This window comes from Girardinichthys multiradiatus, chromosome 6 (assembly GCF_021462225.1).
Source record: "Girardinichthys multiradiatus isolate DD_20200921_A chromosome 6, DD_fGirMul_XY1, whole genome shotgun sequence".
NCBI classification, from domain to species: domain Eukaryota; kingdom Metazoa; phylum Chordata; class Actinopteri; order Cyprinodontiformes; family Goodeidae; genus Girardinichthys; species Girardinichthys multiradiatus.
Genome location: NC_061799.1, coordinates 17,547,020 through 17,566,288, shown reverse-complemented (window position 1 = coordinate 17,566,288; position 19,269 = coordinate 17,547,020). Strand labels below are relative to the sequence as shown.

Here is a 19,269-nt window from a genome sequence, read left to right as displayed (position 1 = left end):
CTACCCCTTTGATCCCCATCTTTGCTTGGTGTTAATGCTTGCACATCGTATACAAGTACCTTGTCATTTTCCTTCTTCTAATCAGTTTAACATTAGCAATTTAGACAATTACAGTCTTGATTTATGTTCTGTCATCATTTGTTTTTCACTTTGTACATCCATGTCAGCATCCAGGTTGTAATAATGATTTAAATTCATTCGATGCTTCGTTGAACAACAAAACAACAATGTTCAAATTACACAGCTTGGTCAGATAATTGTTTGACTGCATTGACAATAATTGGCCTAGGCTGCAGTGCAGAACGGAAATCAACTCAGTTGAAATCTTTATTTTTGAAACAAACGCAACAGAATCAGCAACAAAAAAAGGGTCAAGACACAGCTTATTAGCAACATCCCCATGGCCCCCTCTCAGGCATACCAAGACATGCCTCATAAAACCAAAAGTGGAATAAAATCTGAAGAGACAAACAAAAACAACCCACGTACATGAGAGAGGAAAAATCAGGATCTGATCTGCAGAAGGCTTCAGAATGAGAGGTTAAAAGTTTCTGTATGTGCAACTTTCTGCTTTGTTACTTTTGTTGATTAAAAGTGCTCGAGCTTCCTGGAATATACGAGGAAAAGTAGAAGACTAGGACTGACAGCTGAGATCTTGAAACGTTTGATGACATAAATACTTACAAGCCACATTTTTATTTATTATTACCATCTCTTTTCATACATGGACACCTTAATTTGTGACAAAATGAGGGAGAAACTTTGGAATCACACCAACTCATAAGATGAAGAAGGGTGGGACTTAACAATTGTTCCTCATATTTAATTTTTTTACTTGCTAGTTAAATACAAATATAAAGAGGATTATCAGAGACCTTGTAATTTTTTCAGACTCGAAGGATTGATCAGATTTTTGTGGATCAAAAACATGGGGAGAAAAACATCAGTTTGCTCCAATTCAGGTTTCTTTGCATCCAAACATGGCAAACATCACTCACTGGAGCTGGAAAATGTTTCACTCACTCATTACATTGCTCCTAACTCTTTATTTTATAGTTTATAATCTAATTTAGATTATGTTTACTTCTTGGAAATAACATTAAATAATTAATTTAAATGCAATCTATTGACTCAGTGTTCAGAATATTTGCTAAACCCTGTATAGTGCCATATAAAGTATGTGAGTGAGTGTTTGAAAATTGAATCAGTTTGTCAATAATGTTCAACAAAATGTACACTCACCAGCCACTTTAATAAGTCCACTTGTTGTACACCAACTGATTCACATAAATCAAACATGCCATCATATGGCAGCCACTAACGCAGCATGGATGTCGGTGTCACTAGAGTTACTCTGAGTTTTTCAAATATTGATAATCTACTGCGATTTTTATGCATAAAAATCTCTCTGGTTTACAGAGAAAGGTCTGAAAAAGAGAAAATATCCAGTAAGCGTGTGGAATACCTTGTTGATGTCAGAGAATGAACCGAACTGGTGTAAAATGGCACAAATACATCAGTAGCTTAATTCACCTTTCATTATAACCAAGGTATGTAGTATAATTCAGAAACAACAGCACATTGAGCCTTAAAACAGATGGGTTACAGCAGCAGAAGAGCAATCCTGTCAGCTAAGAACAAGAAACTGAGGCTACAAAATAAAAACATACAGGCTCACCAAAATTGGACATCCTAGACTGACTGGTCTGATGACTGCGACATTCAGGTAATTGGGGCAGAATTTGGTGTGTAAACATGAAAGCATAGAACCATCGTGCCTTGTAACAGTGGTTCAGGCCAGTGGTGGTGGTATAATGGTTTGGGAGATATTTTCTTGGCACACGTTAGACCCGTTAGTAGTAACTAAGCCTTGTTTAAATACCATAGCCTACCTGAGTAATATTGTTGACCAATTCTGAAGGCAAATAGGGGTCCAATTAAGTACAAGCAAGGTGTACCTAATAAAGATGTACTTTATATAAAGTGACCACTTATTTTTAAGTGAAAATGTAAGTCATTTATTAGTCTAATTCTTTCTTAGGTATTTTCCCACAGTATTTGCCCTGTGTTGTTGAAAATGCATGTGCATTTGGTATGTGAAGAGGGAAAGTTAGGAAAAAGGACGTTCTTGGATGGATTTTACTAATAATTCAAAGGGTGCCTTTAACAGTTGTTAAAAGTTTCTGAGCACACCAGTATCTGTCACTCTTCACTCTTCTTGTGCCTTTAATGAACACATCATTAAATAGAAACCTCATTAGTTGTCTAATGACATGGAGCAAATGATCCAGGGAAGAGGTGAGGGCTTTGTTACTTCTTAGTTACTGAAGAAAGGATGCTTCATCATAGTGGATTGAAATCACCTTGTTCGAGGCAGCATTCTTCCAAATAAACTCCTAACCTAACACTTATTTCCTTAAAAACGTGTTGCCTGGAGTGCCTTTTTTGAATCTGTTCTATTTTCATGGGTGTGAAGATCAGGCTTAATTACTTTGTAATAAGTGGGCATGTGACAGACAGTGCCAGCTTAATATTATATTTCTCTCTGCTTTCCAGATCTGTGATAAGGAATGGCACTACTATGTGATCAATGCGGAGTTTCCTGCAGTGACGCTCTTCGTAGATGGTGTGACCTATGAGCCATACCTTGTGACGGATGATTGGCCGATCCATTCCTCAAAGATTGATACACAGCTGACTGTGGGTGCCTGCTGGCAAGGTCAGTGTATTTATGTGTGTATGCAGGTTTGTTCATGTAATAGGAAGCTTTATGCATTAAAGAAGGTGAAATCGGACAGAGAATGGCTGCTACACCATGTTGCTAGGGTTGCTGACAGGTGTTCTCTGCTCTGTCAGATGTTTTATATGCAGCAGCATATTTCATCTCAAGGCTGTAGTGGGTTTTTTTTTATTACACAAAATATCAAAAAAATTTAAGAGAACCATTTCAGTGCAAAGGAATCATGTTTATGCCTTCATTTATAAAGAAGAAGAGTTAAAAAACAGAAAATAAGCTATTTTATAGGGCAACAAAGTATTTTGTCCAAAATTGGCTATTAAATTAAACCATTGCTAATTTCTTTATATTTCAAAAAACCTTAACTTTCTTGTAATCCTTTAAAGTTCTGCTTATTATATGTTATTCAGGCTTTCTGAAAGCTCAAAGTTTTTTTTTACTTTTTAAACTTTTTCTCCCCAGTACTTTCTTTGTGGGCTTAAAAAATAAGATGACAAGTGGAGAACAATAAAAGGGATGGACTTCCAAAAAGCTATTTACAGAAGGTTTATTAAAAATAATGCAAGAAAAATTAGAACTGGACCTGCCTCTTAGGTCATTTCTCAGGACCTGACAGATGCATCATCTTTTAGTTCATGGGTCTCAAACTTGAGTCCTTGAGAGCTGGTGTCCTGCAACTTTTAAATGGATCCCTGGTCCAACACAGGAGGTATTGTGTGCATGCTAAGGAGGTATAGTGCCTATACCTCCTTAGCATACAGTCCAGTTCAACAGATTCCTGGTAATGACTCAAGTATTTGATTCAGCTGTGTTGAAGCAGAAACACATCCTCAACCCTTAAGGACTGAGGTTTGAGTCACCATCTTGTTGATTAGATACAGTATGCCAGGGTTTCAGCAAACTGTTCTGTAGGGATCACCTTATCGAGACTAAAATACATTTAAGTGTGTGTCAAACTTTGTTATCTTTGGAATTGTTCAAATATTGAACTAAAGAAAATGTCTCTGTCATTAACTGCTGTAATAAAGGGCCTAGAGCTTCACTTTTAAAATGAGTCTTTGCTTTAACAAAGTTCTCTAATTGTTTGAGTTTAGGAGAAATAATAAAACTTTGAAAGACCTTCAAAATCAATTTATCCATCCAGGATTATTGATCAGGACCACTTTAAAAAATATAAAAACAGTTGTATTACAAAAAAGGTCAGACTACAATTGTAGCTTTCAAACATTGTTACCTCATTCCACATTATAGCAATCAATTTTTATTCTGACTGTCAATATTTCCAAACATCAGAACTTCTCTTTGTTCTAAGAGAGTGAAAACCTTTAGCCAGCAGATTGACAGTGCACAGCAATAGGTGGTGGAGGGTGTGCACATGCCCTCCACTATGCTCCATACAGCTGGAGTAAGCTCAGGTCCTTCTGCGTAGGTCGTTGCGATGGAAAACTATTAAAGTTGTGAAGTTGTAACCTTTTAAAACCTCAGTGTACCATGAAACCACCAACCAGCCTATACCTACTGGTAATTGATCACCAAGTAGTCTGAGGTCAGAAGGGCACCTTACTATAACTGTAATCTCTGGCTGGGCCACTTTCAAAAGGTTAAGATTACTTTCAGTAGGAAGAAGCACATTGGTAAAATTAAAGATGACATTAAATTTAAATCTGCTAGGAGTATAAATAACTTTGGGCTTAATTGCATGAGCTCTTAAGTGTTCTTCTTACTCAGCAATGTTTTTCTCAAAGGTGAAAGCTTTTTGTCATATTTTTACACACCAAAATGCAAATTTTGTGTAAATATATCTTTGTGAAGTGTAAATATGAACTGACCTAATATTTTCATATGGCACACGAAATTATCTGTTTAAAATGTTGTATGGTTAAAGAAAAAGCCATTGGTGTTACCACTTGTGCATCCATACATTTTTGCTGCCTTTGTGGGCTTACAAATGTTGGGAAATGGTGTTAGTCATTTGGCTATTTCATTCATTGCAGTTTCATGCCCAAATTATCAGGTATGAGGTGGTCCCTTCAGCCACAAACTTTAACTCATACTCACCAGGTGGACGCCTTGTACCTACTTTGACAACCAACAATTTAATGTTATTTTTTTCTACTCTACAGTCTTTGGTTTGATCAGGGGTTAAACCAAAATAAATGGAAACAAAGAATCACTGCCTATTTTAGATATGAGGACTGAAATTTGTTAACCTAATGAAGGTCTGCTTACTGAAATCGGTTAATTTGCACAGCATGAAATTAAAAGCCTATCAAGCCTATGGTAGGCAGAAACAGCTATATAATCAATGAGCTGCAGGTTTTGTTAGTTTGTTAACTTTTGTTTTGTTTCTTGAACCTGGCTTCACTCTAAGACTGGATACAAACACACTAGAATTTGAGATGTTGAAAATTACTTTTGAATACCAAACAGAAAGAGGGGGTGAGAAAGCAGGAAAGCCACTGTTCGAATGCATTAGGGGATTAAGATTTTGTACCCCGAGGCTTGTTTCCTCTTTGAAGCAGGGTGAATATAAGCAGCAGATTCTGCATGTCATTTACACCAACAGAAAATGAAAGTAAGTAGTTATTGGAGTGGGATGAATGCTGCCCTGTTTATTACTTGAATTATTACTAAAATGTGCTTCATAGGGCAGAACGGCACAGGAGAGATCTGTTCGGCAGCTTCTCTATCACACTCATAAGACTCGTGTGCATCCTCCAATGCTTCAATCCTAATGGCATTTTGGTTGGTGTTTAAATTTTCTTTCATTCTGCGCCTGATTGCAATTTTCTCTGTCGTCATCATTTTTGCTTCATTGCCTCATCCAGCCTCTCGAGCTGCTTCTTTCTATGAATGTTTGATTGTGAGAGAAAACCCAGAAGGAAGGATTAGCAAGAGTGAATAGGGGACAAGTTTTCCAGCTATTACATCCCGATGAAGCCGCTTTAAGCTTCACTAAGCCGCAACTGATAACTTTACAGGCCATTAGCAAGCAAGATTGCCTTTCAGAGTGTCTCGTTCCTCCATCCTTTTTCTTCAAAATCAACACCACAATGATGAGACGTGGAAGAAAAAATGAAATTATGACTGTACTCTTGCTGCCCTCAAAGAAAAAAGTTGTCTTTGGTTGCTTTACAAGGTTAACAAAAAATGGTTTGAATGGTGCTGACTCCTAGCAGTTTTCCATTGCTGTAAGCCAGTTGGGTTTTTATGGAGTCTGAATAGCAAATGTGTGTTTATCATGTGGTTTAAGATGCTGAAAGATGTCGGGTGTTCTCATTCGTAGTGTTTAGATAAAGTAAAGAAGACAAGGTGAAGCCTGGGCAGAAAAAGAATGGAGTGATTATGTGAAGGAAATGAAAAGCATCTAATATATTACATGACTCAGCATCCAGTTACACAGAAAAGAGCAGTCAGCACAGTGCTGCAATCAACAACCTATTTCAGTGTATTCATAAAAGGCCAAATAGTAGCAACATTGGATTTCTTTGAACAAGTAAACAAGTTCCAGGTGAATCCAATTAAATCAATTGCTCTAGATCCAGTTATGATCCAGTTCAGTACAGTGAGACTGAGCCAATCCATAATTTGTCAAAGGTTGTCAAGCTAAGGAAGCCAATAACGTGCGCTACATCATCACTTCCAGTTGTCCTCTTGTCTGAACTTCCACAGGGCTGTCCTTCTCCTCTGGACGCTTGTGGCTGCATACTGTAGCTGGCGAATTGTTGTCAGTGTAAATTTTGGAATTTCTCATTAATAAGAATTTCAATCGTCCAGCAGATAAAACACTTTTTATTTATCACTCAAAAGCAGGTTGTTTTAAAATGTTGACTATATTCTACAGATGAAAAAACAGAGGTCTTAAAAACAAAATATACAAGTTAAATATGAAATCTTGATTAAATTAGCTACAATATTTTTTACATTTTTATTACAGGCTCATTATGTACAAAGTTACTATGGTAAACACATCTCTTCTAGGATGATCTGATCCTTTAATCCATTGTTTGATCAGAGATACTTTTTTTGGTGACCACACACACAATTGTTTGTCACAAGCCATCAAAATATGAAATATTATTCTCTATTTCTTGAATTATTTTTCAAGGCTGACTGAAAAAGCAAATTTTTTTGTCACCAATGTCAGAGGCATTTAACCCTGTGTACTGGGCACGCGATCCATATGCGGAGGCCTCAGTCCCAGACGCAGCTATCCCAGGTTCGAGTCCCAACCCCGGAGACCCATGCTGCATGTCTTCCCCTCTCTACACCTCACTTCCTGGCTCCCTGCTTCGGAAAAATAACACCAAAGGTCACTGATGCCACAAAAAAACAGTATGCAACGTCCAAAGGTTTTAGTCAGGTGTTAAAAAATGCTTTAAACAAAGAATGCCTTCAGAAATAAAAATAAACAATCATCATTTATATCAATTTACAAAATGCTAAGTGCTATGAATCAGAAAAAGGCGGACCCAAGATTCAGCCAGACAGTACTGAAAGTTTAAAAGGTTTATTCAGCCACAGGAAAACGTCACTCAAGTAACACTCCTCACAGCTTCCAGGAATCACTGAGGCAGAAAGAGGGATTAGTGACTTGTAGTCTCTCTAGATTTTGCAGGGATCAGAAAAGTCACTAACCTGCTTTTGTCTTGAGTGGAACTTGAAACCCAGAGAGGAAACCTCAGTGGGCGGCAGGCGGTGATCTCCACAGCACAGGTAAGAAGTGACTCCAGGCTGAATAATCCGAGGGCTAGGCTGGCTCAATAATCCAAGGACAGAAACTGGGTCAACGATCGGAACAAGAGGCGTCAGGCAAGGGGCAGGCAGAGGCATAAACCAGATGCAGGAAACAAGGTCGACAACCAAAATCCAAATAGTCCGACAGGGAGCAGGCAGAGGCATAAATCCAAAAGGCATGGCAAGGTCAAGAACAATGATCAGACAGGAAGGAATGCTGGATATCTACTCACACGAATGGCTTTCAAAAATCTGGCACCATCTGCTTGTCAGAGTCAGTATATATCAGGGAAGACACAGGTGCTTGGCATGCCACAGATTGCACTGCACTGCAGCAGCCACCAGGTGCATCTAATCTGCTGATTGCAGCCAGGGACACAGGGTAGAGCAGATGTGCCAGAATCATAACACTAAGTGAGCGAACCCAAACATACAGCTAAAGTCATTAAGAACTATCTTCAGCGTAAAGTAGAACAAGACTTACTGGAATTGATGGTGTGGCCCCCACAGAGCCCTCATCTCAACATCATGGAGGGTGTCTGGGATTACATAAAGAGACAGAAAGATGTGAGAAAGCCTACATCCACAGAACATCTGTGGTTAGATCTCCAAGATATTTGAAACAACCTGCCAGCCGAGTTCCTTCAATAATTGTGTGCAAGTGTACCTACAAGAATTGATGCTGTTTTGAAGGCAAAGGGTGGTCACACCAAATATTAATTTGATTTAGATTTTTCTTTTGTTCATTCACTGCATTTTGTTGATTGATGAAAATAAATCATTAACACTTCCATTTTTGAAAGCATTCTTTGTATGTATTTGCAGATATTGAGCCTCAGTCCGATACATACTTGAAACCTTAATAGCATCAACGTTCAGAAAAATACGCAAATTGTATTTTGAGAGCATTATGTCCTACACCTGTTGGTGAGCAGTTTGCTGAAGTGCTAGGCTAATAGTAACCTATTGCCTCTCTGTTTTGACATGACTTGTTGATAATTCCTCATATACTTCCAGGTAACTGTTTGCAAACAGAACTGCAGAAAACATAGTTCTGCGTTCTGAGCTCAGCTATTTGAGTTAAACATTGTAAGATTGAATGACTTGTGTTTCAGCTGCTCTGCTCTAGCTCTACCCACATGGGCAGCTGTGCGAGTAACGCATACAGGACAGGTCACATGGTACACACAGGCAGAAAGGAAACTGCAACAGTCAATATAGTCTCTATTTTACTGCAAATGCCAATGTAAAGGGTGAAAAAAACACTTAAACTGTTAGTGGAAACCCATATTTCTTAGATCAACAAAATAATGTGGACAGCCTGTAATACAGATTTACATACAATGGTTTTTATAATGTAGCTGCACGGGTTGCTTGAGGTATCGGGATTCAAGTTTAGTCGTGGACCCCCATACTGATTATTTAAAAATGTCTTAACGGTGGCCCGATCTGATTGGATAAGGACAGCCCTTAGGTAAAATCACGTCTCGCTATAACAATAGTAATACTATGAATCATCCTTTTTTGCCCGAAAATGTGTGTAGAGTGGCCACAGAAACCTTTGATCTATATCACAAACATCTAATCAGTGCAATCCAAGTTTGTGCTAGATAAAATTAACTTCGCTCAGGGCATCTGTGAAGAAATGTTTTCTCTGAAATAAGATGCATAAGGTGTCACGGCACTTTGGCCTCTAATCACCAACTTCTGAACAAATCTTCCCAGATAAAACCTGGTGCAAAAATTATGTCAGTTCTCTTGAAGGCACTTATTGAAAACAATACAATGGTATCAAAAGTATACTGGTACATTGTTGTAGATGCTTGACAGGTATTTAGATTATTGTCATTGACAACTAAGAGCCAATTTAGAGTTTTCATCAAAGTAAACATTTCGATGTGATTAATATGCTGCAGATATTGGTGTTAGCTATGAAAATAGAGTAAATTGTACAAGGAGTTTAAAAGGAACATTGACTGTAGCTCATAATTTACGGAATAGTGGTAGGTACTTTAGAGTTTGTATGTTTGTATGTGTAAATTCTGCTACATACCATCTTAAGCTTCTTTCTTTCATTTAAACCCACTGTTATTTAGCTCCTGAATCTTTAACTATGGGAAGAAACTTGTGCCATCAGAAACTGAATTTGAATTGCTCTGACTGAATCTGTATTTGTGTAATTTGAAATTAAACGCATTGGTTTGAAAAGGAATTTCACTAAACTGAAACTGAATTTTATGGTTTGAAGCTGAATTCATTTGTTTTTAAAATGTATTTCGTTGTATTAAAAATTCAGTTTGATTACTTTCACTTTCAGGTCTGTAATTCAATTTCAGTTCCAAAATTCAGTTTTTTGTGTCACACATCCGGGTCCTTGAGGATAGCCACAGATTAATCAAACATAGATTTATCGATTTACGTTTCACATCAGGTTAAACTTCCTTTACGGCATGTTGAGCTGGAGCAGAGCAGCATACATGAGCTTGGCGGTTGTCCATCACCAAGTCAAATGAGCGTCTATAAGAAGCGTCATATAAACAAATGATGGTCAAACTGTAACACTTATGCTACCTGTAGCTATTAGCTAAACATGCCAGATTAGCATAGTGTGCCGCCGGTGTTACGTCGGTCTGCGTTTCTCTTGCCCTTACCTCAGCGTAATTTATGTTGCCTAGCAACCATGTTAGCGTGAAGCGCTGAGCTGTGAAGCCGAACAAATGGAGCCTGAAGGTTAATAACGCTTTCTCTACAGTAAATCACTACACGGTTTTTATTTACCCTTTTAAATATTGCTGATGGTTTATAATGCTGTTTTGTTTAAAATTTTATTGTTTTATGATCTCATTCATTATTCAGCCATTTAAAATGTTGAAAATATTTTTTTTGTGTTCATAGATATAAAAATCAAACACTAGATAAAATACATTTTCGACAAATACCATTTGTTTAATTATTTGTAAAGCTTTCAACAACTTAAACACTAACATATTTGCTTTAGGAACAAAGTTTAAATCAGTTTATTTGCAGAGCATAATAATAATAATAATAATTATTATTATTATAAATAAACCAAAAACATTAATATTAGATTTCATCTGACTGAATTATATCTGTCTAACTTCCACCCATTGAGGAAACCCAGCAGGAGTTTGAAAACAATGTGCCGGGAGTCAGCTGTTCTCTCGGGGTTTAGCGCACCAGACCGAAATAATATTTCGGTCTGTTAAGGGTTGTCCTGTGAATACCAGCCTAGTAAGGCAGTGGTATTAGGACAAAATCAAAAGGGTGAGCCAAGCTCTGACATTATTGAACAGTAAAACTCTGCACACACATGGAATGAATTCACACGATTCCTTAAAATACAAGAATTTATTAACAAAAATAAGTCAACTCTAAGTCAAACATATTTCATCCAATTCAATTCAATTTGTTTATATAGCGCCAATTCACAACACATGTCGTCTCAAGGTACTTCACAAAAGTCAGGTACATACATTCCAATTAATCCTAATCATTGAACAGTGCAGTCAGATTCAGTTATTTATTCAAATTGGATAAAAAGTTTTTCTGTCTAAGGAAACCCAGCAGATTGCATCCAGTCAGTGACTTGTAGCATTCACTACTCCTGGATGAGCATGTAGAGACAGTGGACAGTCACTGGCGTTGACTTTGCAGCAATCCCTCATACTGAGCATGCATGAAGCGACAGTGGAGAGGAAAAACTCCCTTTTAACAGGAAGAAACCTCCAGCAGAACCAGGCTCAGTGTGAGCGGCCATCTGCCACGACCGACTGGGGGTTTGAGAGAACAGAGCAGAGACACAAAGAGAACAAAGAAGCACTGATCCAGGAGTCCTTTCTATGGGAAGGAAAAGTAAATGTTAATGGATGTAGCTCCTTTAGTCGTTTCACCTAGAAAGAAAGAACAGATTAACTCTGAGCCAGTTTTCAAGGTTAGAGTCTGAAAGAGAACACATAGAGTTAGTCACAGTAAAAGCTCAGTCAATTGCTATGTCTGGGAGAGAGAAAGGGTTAAACACTGAAAGACAGGGCCATGTGGATCATCGGTAGAGGGTGAGCATTAAGTTGTTGCCAGCAGAAGCTCGGACGATGCCCTTCTCCAGAAAGGTGTCAAAGGTAGACACAGAGTCAGGCCAGGTGTAGCTTCTAGGAAGAGAAAAGAGAGAGAACAAAGTTAAAAACTGAAATAACAGCAAATAATGCAAAATTGGAGAGTAGTGTGAGAATGTAGCGAAGAGGGTGAAAGTGGTTATTATGTCCTCCAGCAGCCTAAGCCTATAGCAGCATAATTACAGCGATAGCTCAGGATAACCTAAGCCACTCTAACTATAAGCTTTATCAAAAAGGAAAGTTTTAAGCCTAGCCTTAAAAGTTGACAGATTGTCTGCCTCATGGACTAAAACTGGGAGCTGGTTCTAGAGGAGAGGAGCCTGATAACTAAAAGATCTGCCTCCCATTGTACTTCTAGAGACCCTAGGAACGAAGTGCTCTGTTAGGAACGTATGGAACAATCAGATCTCTGATGAATGATGGAGCTAGATCATTAAGGACTTTATATGTGAGGAGGAGAATTTTAAATTCTATTCTGGATTTAACAGGGAGCCAATGAAGGGAAGCTAAAATAGGAGAAATATGATCTCTCTTTTTAATTTTCATCAGAACTCTTGCTGCAGCATTTTGAATCAGCTGAAGGCTTTTAACTGCATTTTGTGGGCATCCTGATAGTAACGAATTACATTAGTCCAGCCTTGAAGTAACAAATGCATGGACTAGTTTTTTAGCGTCACTCCTGCATGACTTACTTTGGATGTGGCGGACAAAAATCCAAACAGCAGGCCAGGTACAGATATTGGGAGCTGAGTTATTCAGGGACTCCAATATCAGTGCTTTTATCATTACCCCAAGTGGATGCATGGGGTCAGATTAGGACATTCCCAGTTTGATTATTTTACAAACCTTTATTTTCCAGTTCAGGGTTTGCAGAAAAGCTGGAGCCTCTCCTGGCATTGGGGAAAAATTGAGGTTCACTCTGGACATACCACCAATAAAATGCCCTTAATTATTTGCCTACCGACTATTGTCAACACCCTTTGAAAATCTGACATTTTTGCAGTTTGCTGATCTGTTCAAATTATTTTGAAGATGTTTTAGGAAACACTGAAAAGCGTATTTAAAGGGGGAAGTTACAGCTGCTTTAGGTGGTTTCTTAAAGTTCTTGAATAACCGAGTGACTCAGCTTTTTTCAAACTCTGCTTTGTCTTTTGGCTTAATGTTAAAAGTTAATGGTTTCTTTTTTTAAATTGTATTATGTTAAATGTTGTCTAAGTGTTCGGGGACTTTTCAGCTTTTGCAGAGATTTTTTAAATTTTAAGTTTCAAAATGTAGATTATTTTTGGCTCATGTTAAAGCATAATTTATTGTTTAAGGTGCCCAACTATGAATGTAATGAAACTATTTTCTCTTTTTGTGTTTTACCTATTTATTATTAGAACTGTCCTTTTTGCACCACTTCTCACTGTCTTTTTCAATGCCTCTCCTTTTCTTTAAATTTTCCTCAACACACCATATTGTGACTGTTTCCCATCAGGCAGTGAAGTGGCAACGCCGAGGTTCACTCAGTATTTCCATGGCAGCCTCTCGGGTCTGACGATTCGACCAGGCCGCATTGAAACCCAGAAAGTTATCTCCTGCTTGCAGGCTTGTAAAGAAGGCCTTGATATTAACTCCCTTGAAAGCCTTGCTAAGGATATAAAGGTGTGTGGAAATATCAAGACACAGTCACAATTCACAATACTTCATCCTCCAGTTAGTAGTGTAGTAAAAATGTATTAACTCTGCATTTCTGTTACAGGACTATTACTCTGAAACACTACTCTGACATCAAATTGAAAATAAACCTATATAAAACTAGTATAAACACATCTGATCATGTCTATGAGTTACATAAACCCGTTGAGCTTTAGATTGTTTGACAATTTAGATTGTTTGTCCAGTTTCATTTTAACCCAGCCCAGTCAGTGTTGGTGGTGGAAGGAGAGGACGTGGACAGCATCAATACAGCCATGACCAAAGTTTCCTACATCAACTCTCGCCAGTTCCCTACACCGGGCCTCAGACGGCTTCACATCTCTACATCTGTACAGTGAGTCCTCAGATACATATTAGATGCATTTTTAACTTTGTTATTTGTAAGATGAAGCACAATTCACCTTTATTAGGAGCCCATGGTTTTGGCTATTTTCCATAACTCTATTGTCCTAAATAGCTTTTGTTTATTTAAATTAGGATCTTGGACTATAGGTTCATGGGTTCTGGTATGGTCTCTTTTTTGTACAGGCTTTCTGTCTTCTACTTTCATACATCACAATCAGCCTAATGTCTGTCTAGTTTGGAGCTTTGCCTCAAACTCAGAGCAGGTTTTGTGGTTTGGTACACGCCACTCTTCAGAGCTCCCTCGCAGGTTCTCCAGGTGTTCACATCATTCCTTTAGGGTCCCACCATGTTCCCAGTTCTCCAGATTTTCTTTGTGGGTTTCTGTTTCAAGATCTTCTTCATGAGTTCCCGACTTCAGAACTTATTTGTCTCCCAAGCTCTGCCCAGGGTCCTATTCTTCAGCCCCTTTATGGACTCGCCAAGTCTCATGGTCAGACTCCAGACAAAGTTCTTTGTGGGTGATTCCAGTTAGCTGGTCGGCCTCCAAGACTTCTTCACTGGCCTCGAAGACTTATACGCCAACATCAACATCCTAGGTTTCTGCATCGTCATGACCGACCCTGTTAAGGAGGATTAAATCCCTTAGCATTAGAAGATATGATTTCTATTAAAGAGCAACAGCAGTTCAATAAAAGACAACATGTAGTCTGGAGGATGTTAGGGGTTCAGGATGATTAATTACGATTACAATTACAATTAATTTGCAAATAAAATTATTTGTATTTCTGTTCTCTACACTGTTTTCCCTAACAGCAAATAATTATTTTCTTTGCTTCATTTCATTAAGTGCGTTATGGGTGAATTTTGACTGCTAATTTATTTCTAAATCAGGTGCCCGTTTAATGTGTGAGAAAGTTGTGGATAGTAGTTTCTCCATTGTTGTTTGTGTAATAGAGTGCAGGTTGTTGGTGTAAAAATATATAATGCTTCTTTTTCTTCAGAATTAAGATTCCATCACAGACAATTGTGTGTGTGCAGCTCGGGAGCTTCATCTGTAGAAGACTTGCTGTACATGAAATAATGAATACGTAATAAAGTGGGAAGGAGGTACAAACGTGTGGCAAATGTGTTAGGTTTGACTTTGTCTTCAAGCCATTAAACAGAAAATGGACCATTAGTGTAAAACCAATTAAACCGTCAAAGAAAAGCAGATGTGTATCCAGGAAATAAAACCTGATGGTGTTTGCTCAGACTCTAAACTCTCTTCGTCCTTGCCCCTGTTTTATTATTTCGCCATCTGTTTGTGTTCTTTTAAATTTGGTTTGAACCAGCTGATTCAATTTTTACTCTGGAGGTTAGTCTTTTAGCCTGCCTCTCTTTTCCAGTTTACACAAACTGCCACATTTTCTTCAAATCTTTCAACATATTGGACTAAGATTTGTAATTTATTTTTCCATTACATAAAATAGCAAGACTGCCTTGATGTCGCAGACATTTCGGGTGTCTCACTTGGTTTGGTTTTTGTAAGCGATATTCTTTATTAGCCGGAAATTCCATTAATCCATCCAAATCCACGCCCTGTTGCCTCAGGTATAATCAGTTTCATTTTGATTCAGGTAAATATGCACTACAGTAATTCTTTAATTTCAAAAAGTGATACTTTGAGACTAACTTCTTAGTGGATTTGTCTTGTACTTTATAATTAGAGTCTACTTTCATCCATATTGCGTCTGTGGATCTGATATCTGAGTGTAACGTGTTTCTGTTTCTTCTTCTCCTGCGTTTACTCCCATGCAGCCCGTTTGTTAAGCTCTAAATGTAGGCTGGGGTCAAATCAGACACGTTGTGTGATAAAGTGAGACGAGTTTGTGGAACAACAATCGAAGTTTTCTGATTGTGCAACACTAACATGCTGATGTTGAGATAAAGGCGGAAGAGATCTCCATGTGCAATCTGCAGACATGTTGAGTCTGCAGTGATTAAGGAAAAGTGTGGATGTTATTTTAAACTCCTCATAGTGCTGTTTTGTTTCTAAACTGTATTACTTGTTTCAGCGGTTTTACTGTCTACAGTTGTCAGGAATCTTAGGTTTTTTGTTGCTGAAAGATGAGGTCTCGCTCTGTTGTGCTTAACTGATGCATTGTTTTCTTTTTAATTTTGCAGTGTTAGCTCTGTCTACCCTCAGGGGGCTTTCTTGGCATATACAGTTCATGGACTTGTTCCACATAACACAGCAAAGATGATTAATGTGGTACTGCTAGGTGAAAATTACAGAAAGCAAACAGCATAAAGGAAAACTACCAATTTCTGACCAGTTGGAAAGATATAAACAGTTTAAGCTTGTTTTCATTACAGTAACTATTGCATTATAAATCCTACACTCTATTTTGTAGAGGACTCCAACCCAAGTAATTACAAATAGCATGCATAAAAGGAATGTATGACACATTTAAACACTGTGCATTACTGAACATAATTTAAACCCAACATATCAACTATCACTGACTACTCATTTCTCATTAATAATGTTATTTACTCATGAAAAAATTCATGATACAGAAAATATTCTATACAAGATTTACAGTGCTTTCCAACTGTATTTATATGCCTTGAATTTTATTTTACATATGTCATGATACAACCACTAACCTCAATGTCTCAATATAAGGATTTTGTGAAGCACACAATTATTAAGTGAAAAGATAATACATGGGTTTCAAGATTTGTTTGTGAATAGAAACCTTAAAAGGTCACCTCATTGGTAAACAAAGACCACCTGTGGGTAATTTATTCAGTAGAAATCCAGCTGTACTGTGAAAACCTCAGAGGTTTCTTAGAGAACATCAGTGGTCATGAAGACCAATGAGCACAGCAGACAGGGCAGGGTGAAAGATGTGGAGAATTTAAAACAGAATTAGGTTATAAAACATGATCGGATATTTGAATATCTCACACACACACAGAGACTGTACATATTTAAAAATCATAATCCAACATGATACAAAGGAGAAGTTGTGTTTTAGCTGCCATAAAGGAATACATAGCCAGCTGTAGAAGAAGGTTGACTAGAAGGTGAGAATAAGGTATTTTAAAACACCTTTTACTATTACCTTACATGTGAATTCACCTTATAGATAAACCATTTACATATCATATGGGATTGCCCAGTTATAGCAGAATAGTTTTAGAAATGCTAAAAGAGAAGTTCAAAATACATAACATGTATCTTTCCCTCTAGACCTGTCGTTTTTTCAGTTTCAAGCTGCACCAAAGTAGATATACAGCTCAGATCAAATTGATTTCAATACAGCAGAGCTAACTGAGTCTGAAGCTCTTGGGTCTATAGTTAAGGGATTGGTAAGTCAAGACAGAAAGGCAGTGTGAAACTCGTGCTGCTTAAACACCTCATCTGTCCATTGGTCAGGTGTTTTGGAGAGGACACATGTGTCTCCATCCCAGACGTTAAGGCAGTGGTTATGGTGCTGCCACCAAGTGAACCCAGAATCACCATTTCAGGATCCAAGCAGCTCATCAGACCTGCCAGTGACCTCCGCAGCCCGCTAGGTGTGGCACCCTTCAAGGAGCTTCGGATCACCAGCACAGTGATGAAGGGAGGCAGCTTTGGTGGATGTGAGTGACCTTTCAGCTTTAACCTGACCTCTTTTATCTCAACAGCTTGCTCAGGCTGCCCCAGTCCTTTGACCTTTTTTTTACTCATATGTTATATAATTTTGTGGCTGTGTGCACAGTCCGTCGGCCAGGGTTGATGGAGGTGATGCATAACCTGGACTACTGTGATGTGCTTGTAATTGGAGATGAGCTGGAACCAGATAGAGAGAGCCTGGAGATTCACCACAATGCTTTACTGGGAAAACACCTTGATGCCACCAACTCAACCTCTGGGATATCAATATATGGTAGGTTGAGTTAAATTTACAGCTCTTATGATCCTTAATACTCAGACTGCATCTGCCATAAATCTTGACATACAAGGCCTCAAAACGTCACACAATAGAAGAAAACAAACCTGTCACATATAATAGCAACATTCAATATTCTACCCTTTATTAATGTAGCGAGAGGGAATTTCCACCTATTTCCTGATTTAAAGCAGAAGACATTTTTCCAGAACTACAGGTCCTTCTCAAAATATTAGCATATTGTGATAAAGTTCATTATTTTCCATAATGTAATGATGAAAATTTAACATTCATATATTTTAGATTCATTGCACACTAACTGAAATATTTCAGGTCTTTTATTGTCTTAATACAGATGATTTTGGCATACAGCTCATGAAAACCCAAAATTCCTATCTCACAAAATTAGCATATCATTAAAAGGGTCTCTAAACGAGCTATGAACCTAATCATCTGAATCAACGAGTTAACTCTAAACACCTGCAAAAGATTCCTGAGGCCTTTAAAACTCCCAGCCTGGTTCATCACTCAAAACCCCAATCATGGGTAAGACTGCCGACCTGACTGCTGTCCAGAAGGCCACTATTGACACCCTCAAGCAAGAGGGTAAGACACAGAAAGAAATTTCTGAACGAATAGGCTGTTCCCAGAGTGCTGTATCAAGGCACCTCAGTGGGAAGTCTGTGGGAAGGAAAAAGTGTGGCAGAAAACGCTGCACAACGAGAAGAGGTGACCGGACCCTGAGGAAGATTGTGGAGAAGGGCCAATTCCAGACCTTGGGGGACCTGCGGAAGCAGTGGACTGAGTCTGGAGTAGAAACATCCAGAGCCACCGTGCACAGGCGTGTGCAGGAAATGGGCTACAGGTGCCGCATTCCCCAGGTCAAGCCACTTTTGAACCAGAAACAGCGGCAGAAGCGCCTGACCTGGGCTACAGAGAAGCAGCACTGGACTGTTGCTCAGTGGTCCAAAGTACTTTTTTCGGATGAAAGCAAATTCTGCATGTCATTCGGAAATCAAGGTGCCAGAGTCTGGAGGAAGACTGGGGAGAAGGAAATGCCAAAATGCCAGAAGTCCAGTGTCAAGTACCCACAGTCAGTGATGGTCTGGGGTGCCGTGTCAGCTGCTGGTGTTGGTCCACTGTGTTTTATCAAGGGCAGGGTCAATGCAGCTAGCTATCAGGAGATTTTGGAGCACTTCATGCTTCCATCTGCTGAAAAGCTTTATGGAGATGAAGATTTCATTTTTCAGCATGACCTGGCACCTGCTCACAGTTCCAAAACCACTGGTAAATGGTTTACTGACCATGGTATCACTGGGCTCAATTGGCCTGCCAACTCTCCTGACCTGAACCCCATAGAGAATCTGTGGGATATTGTGAAGAGAACGTTGAGAGACTCAAGACCCAACACTCTGGATGAGCTAAAGGCCGCTATCGAAGCATCCTGGGCCTCCATAAGACCTCAGCAGTGCCACAGGCTGATTGCCTCCATGCCACGCCGCATTGAAGCAGTCATTTCTGCCAAAGGATTCCCGACCAAGTATTGAGTGCATAACTGTACATGATTATTTGAAGGTTGACGTTTTTTGTATTAAAAACACTTTTCTTTTATTGGTCAGATGAAATATGCTAATTTTGTGAGATAGGAATTTTGGGTTTTCATGAGCTGTATGCCAAAATCATCCGTATTAAGACAATAAAA

At 38.6% G+C, this 19,269-nt stretch overlaps 1 protein-coding gene and 1 long non-coding RNA gene across 2 annotated transcripts in view; one reads left to right on the top strand and one right to left on the bottom strand.

The window, feature by feature from the left end:
• clstn2a (calsyntenin 2a) overlaps positions 1 to 19,269 on the top strand; it is a 259,786-nt gene that overhangs the window by 227,829 nt on the left and 12,688 nt on the right. Inside the window, exons 10-14 of the mRNA XM_047368733.1 lie at positions 2,557 to 2,719; positions 13,082 to 13,248; positions 13,488 to 13,636; positions 17,072 to 17,277; positions 17,397 to 17,564. Coding sequence (XP_047224689.1) covers positions 2,557 to 2,719; positions 13,082 to 13,248; positions 13,488 to 13,636; positions 17,072 to 17,277; positions 17,397 to 17,564 — 853 coding nt within the window. The remainder of the gene's footprint in view (positions 1 to 2,556; positions 2,720 to 13,081; positions 13,249 to 13,487; positions 13,637 to 17,071; positions 17,278 to 17,396; positions 17,565 to 19,269) is intronic.
• LOC124870201 lies at positions 6,510 to 7,436 on the bottom strand. Its single transcript, XR_007038720.1, has 2 exons — positions 7,376 to 7,436; positions 6,510 to 7,027 (listed from the first exon to the last, which is right to left on the bottom strand). It is a non-coding gene; the product is annotated as an uncharacterized LOC124870201 (long non-coding RNA).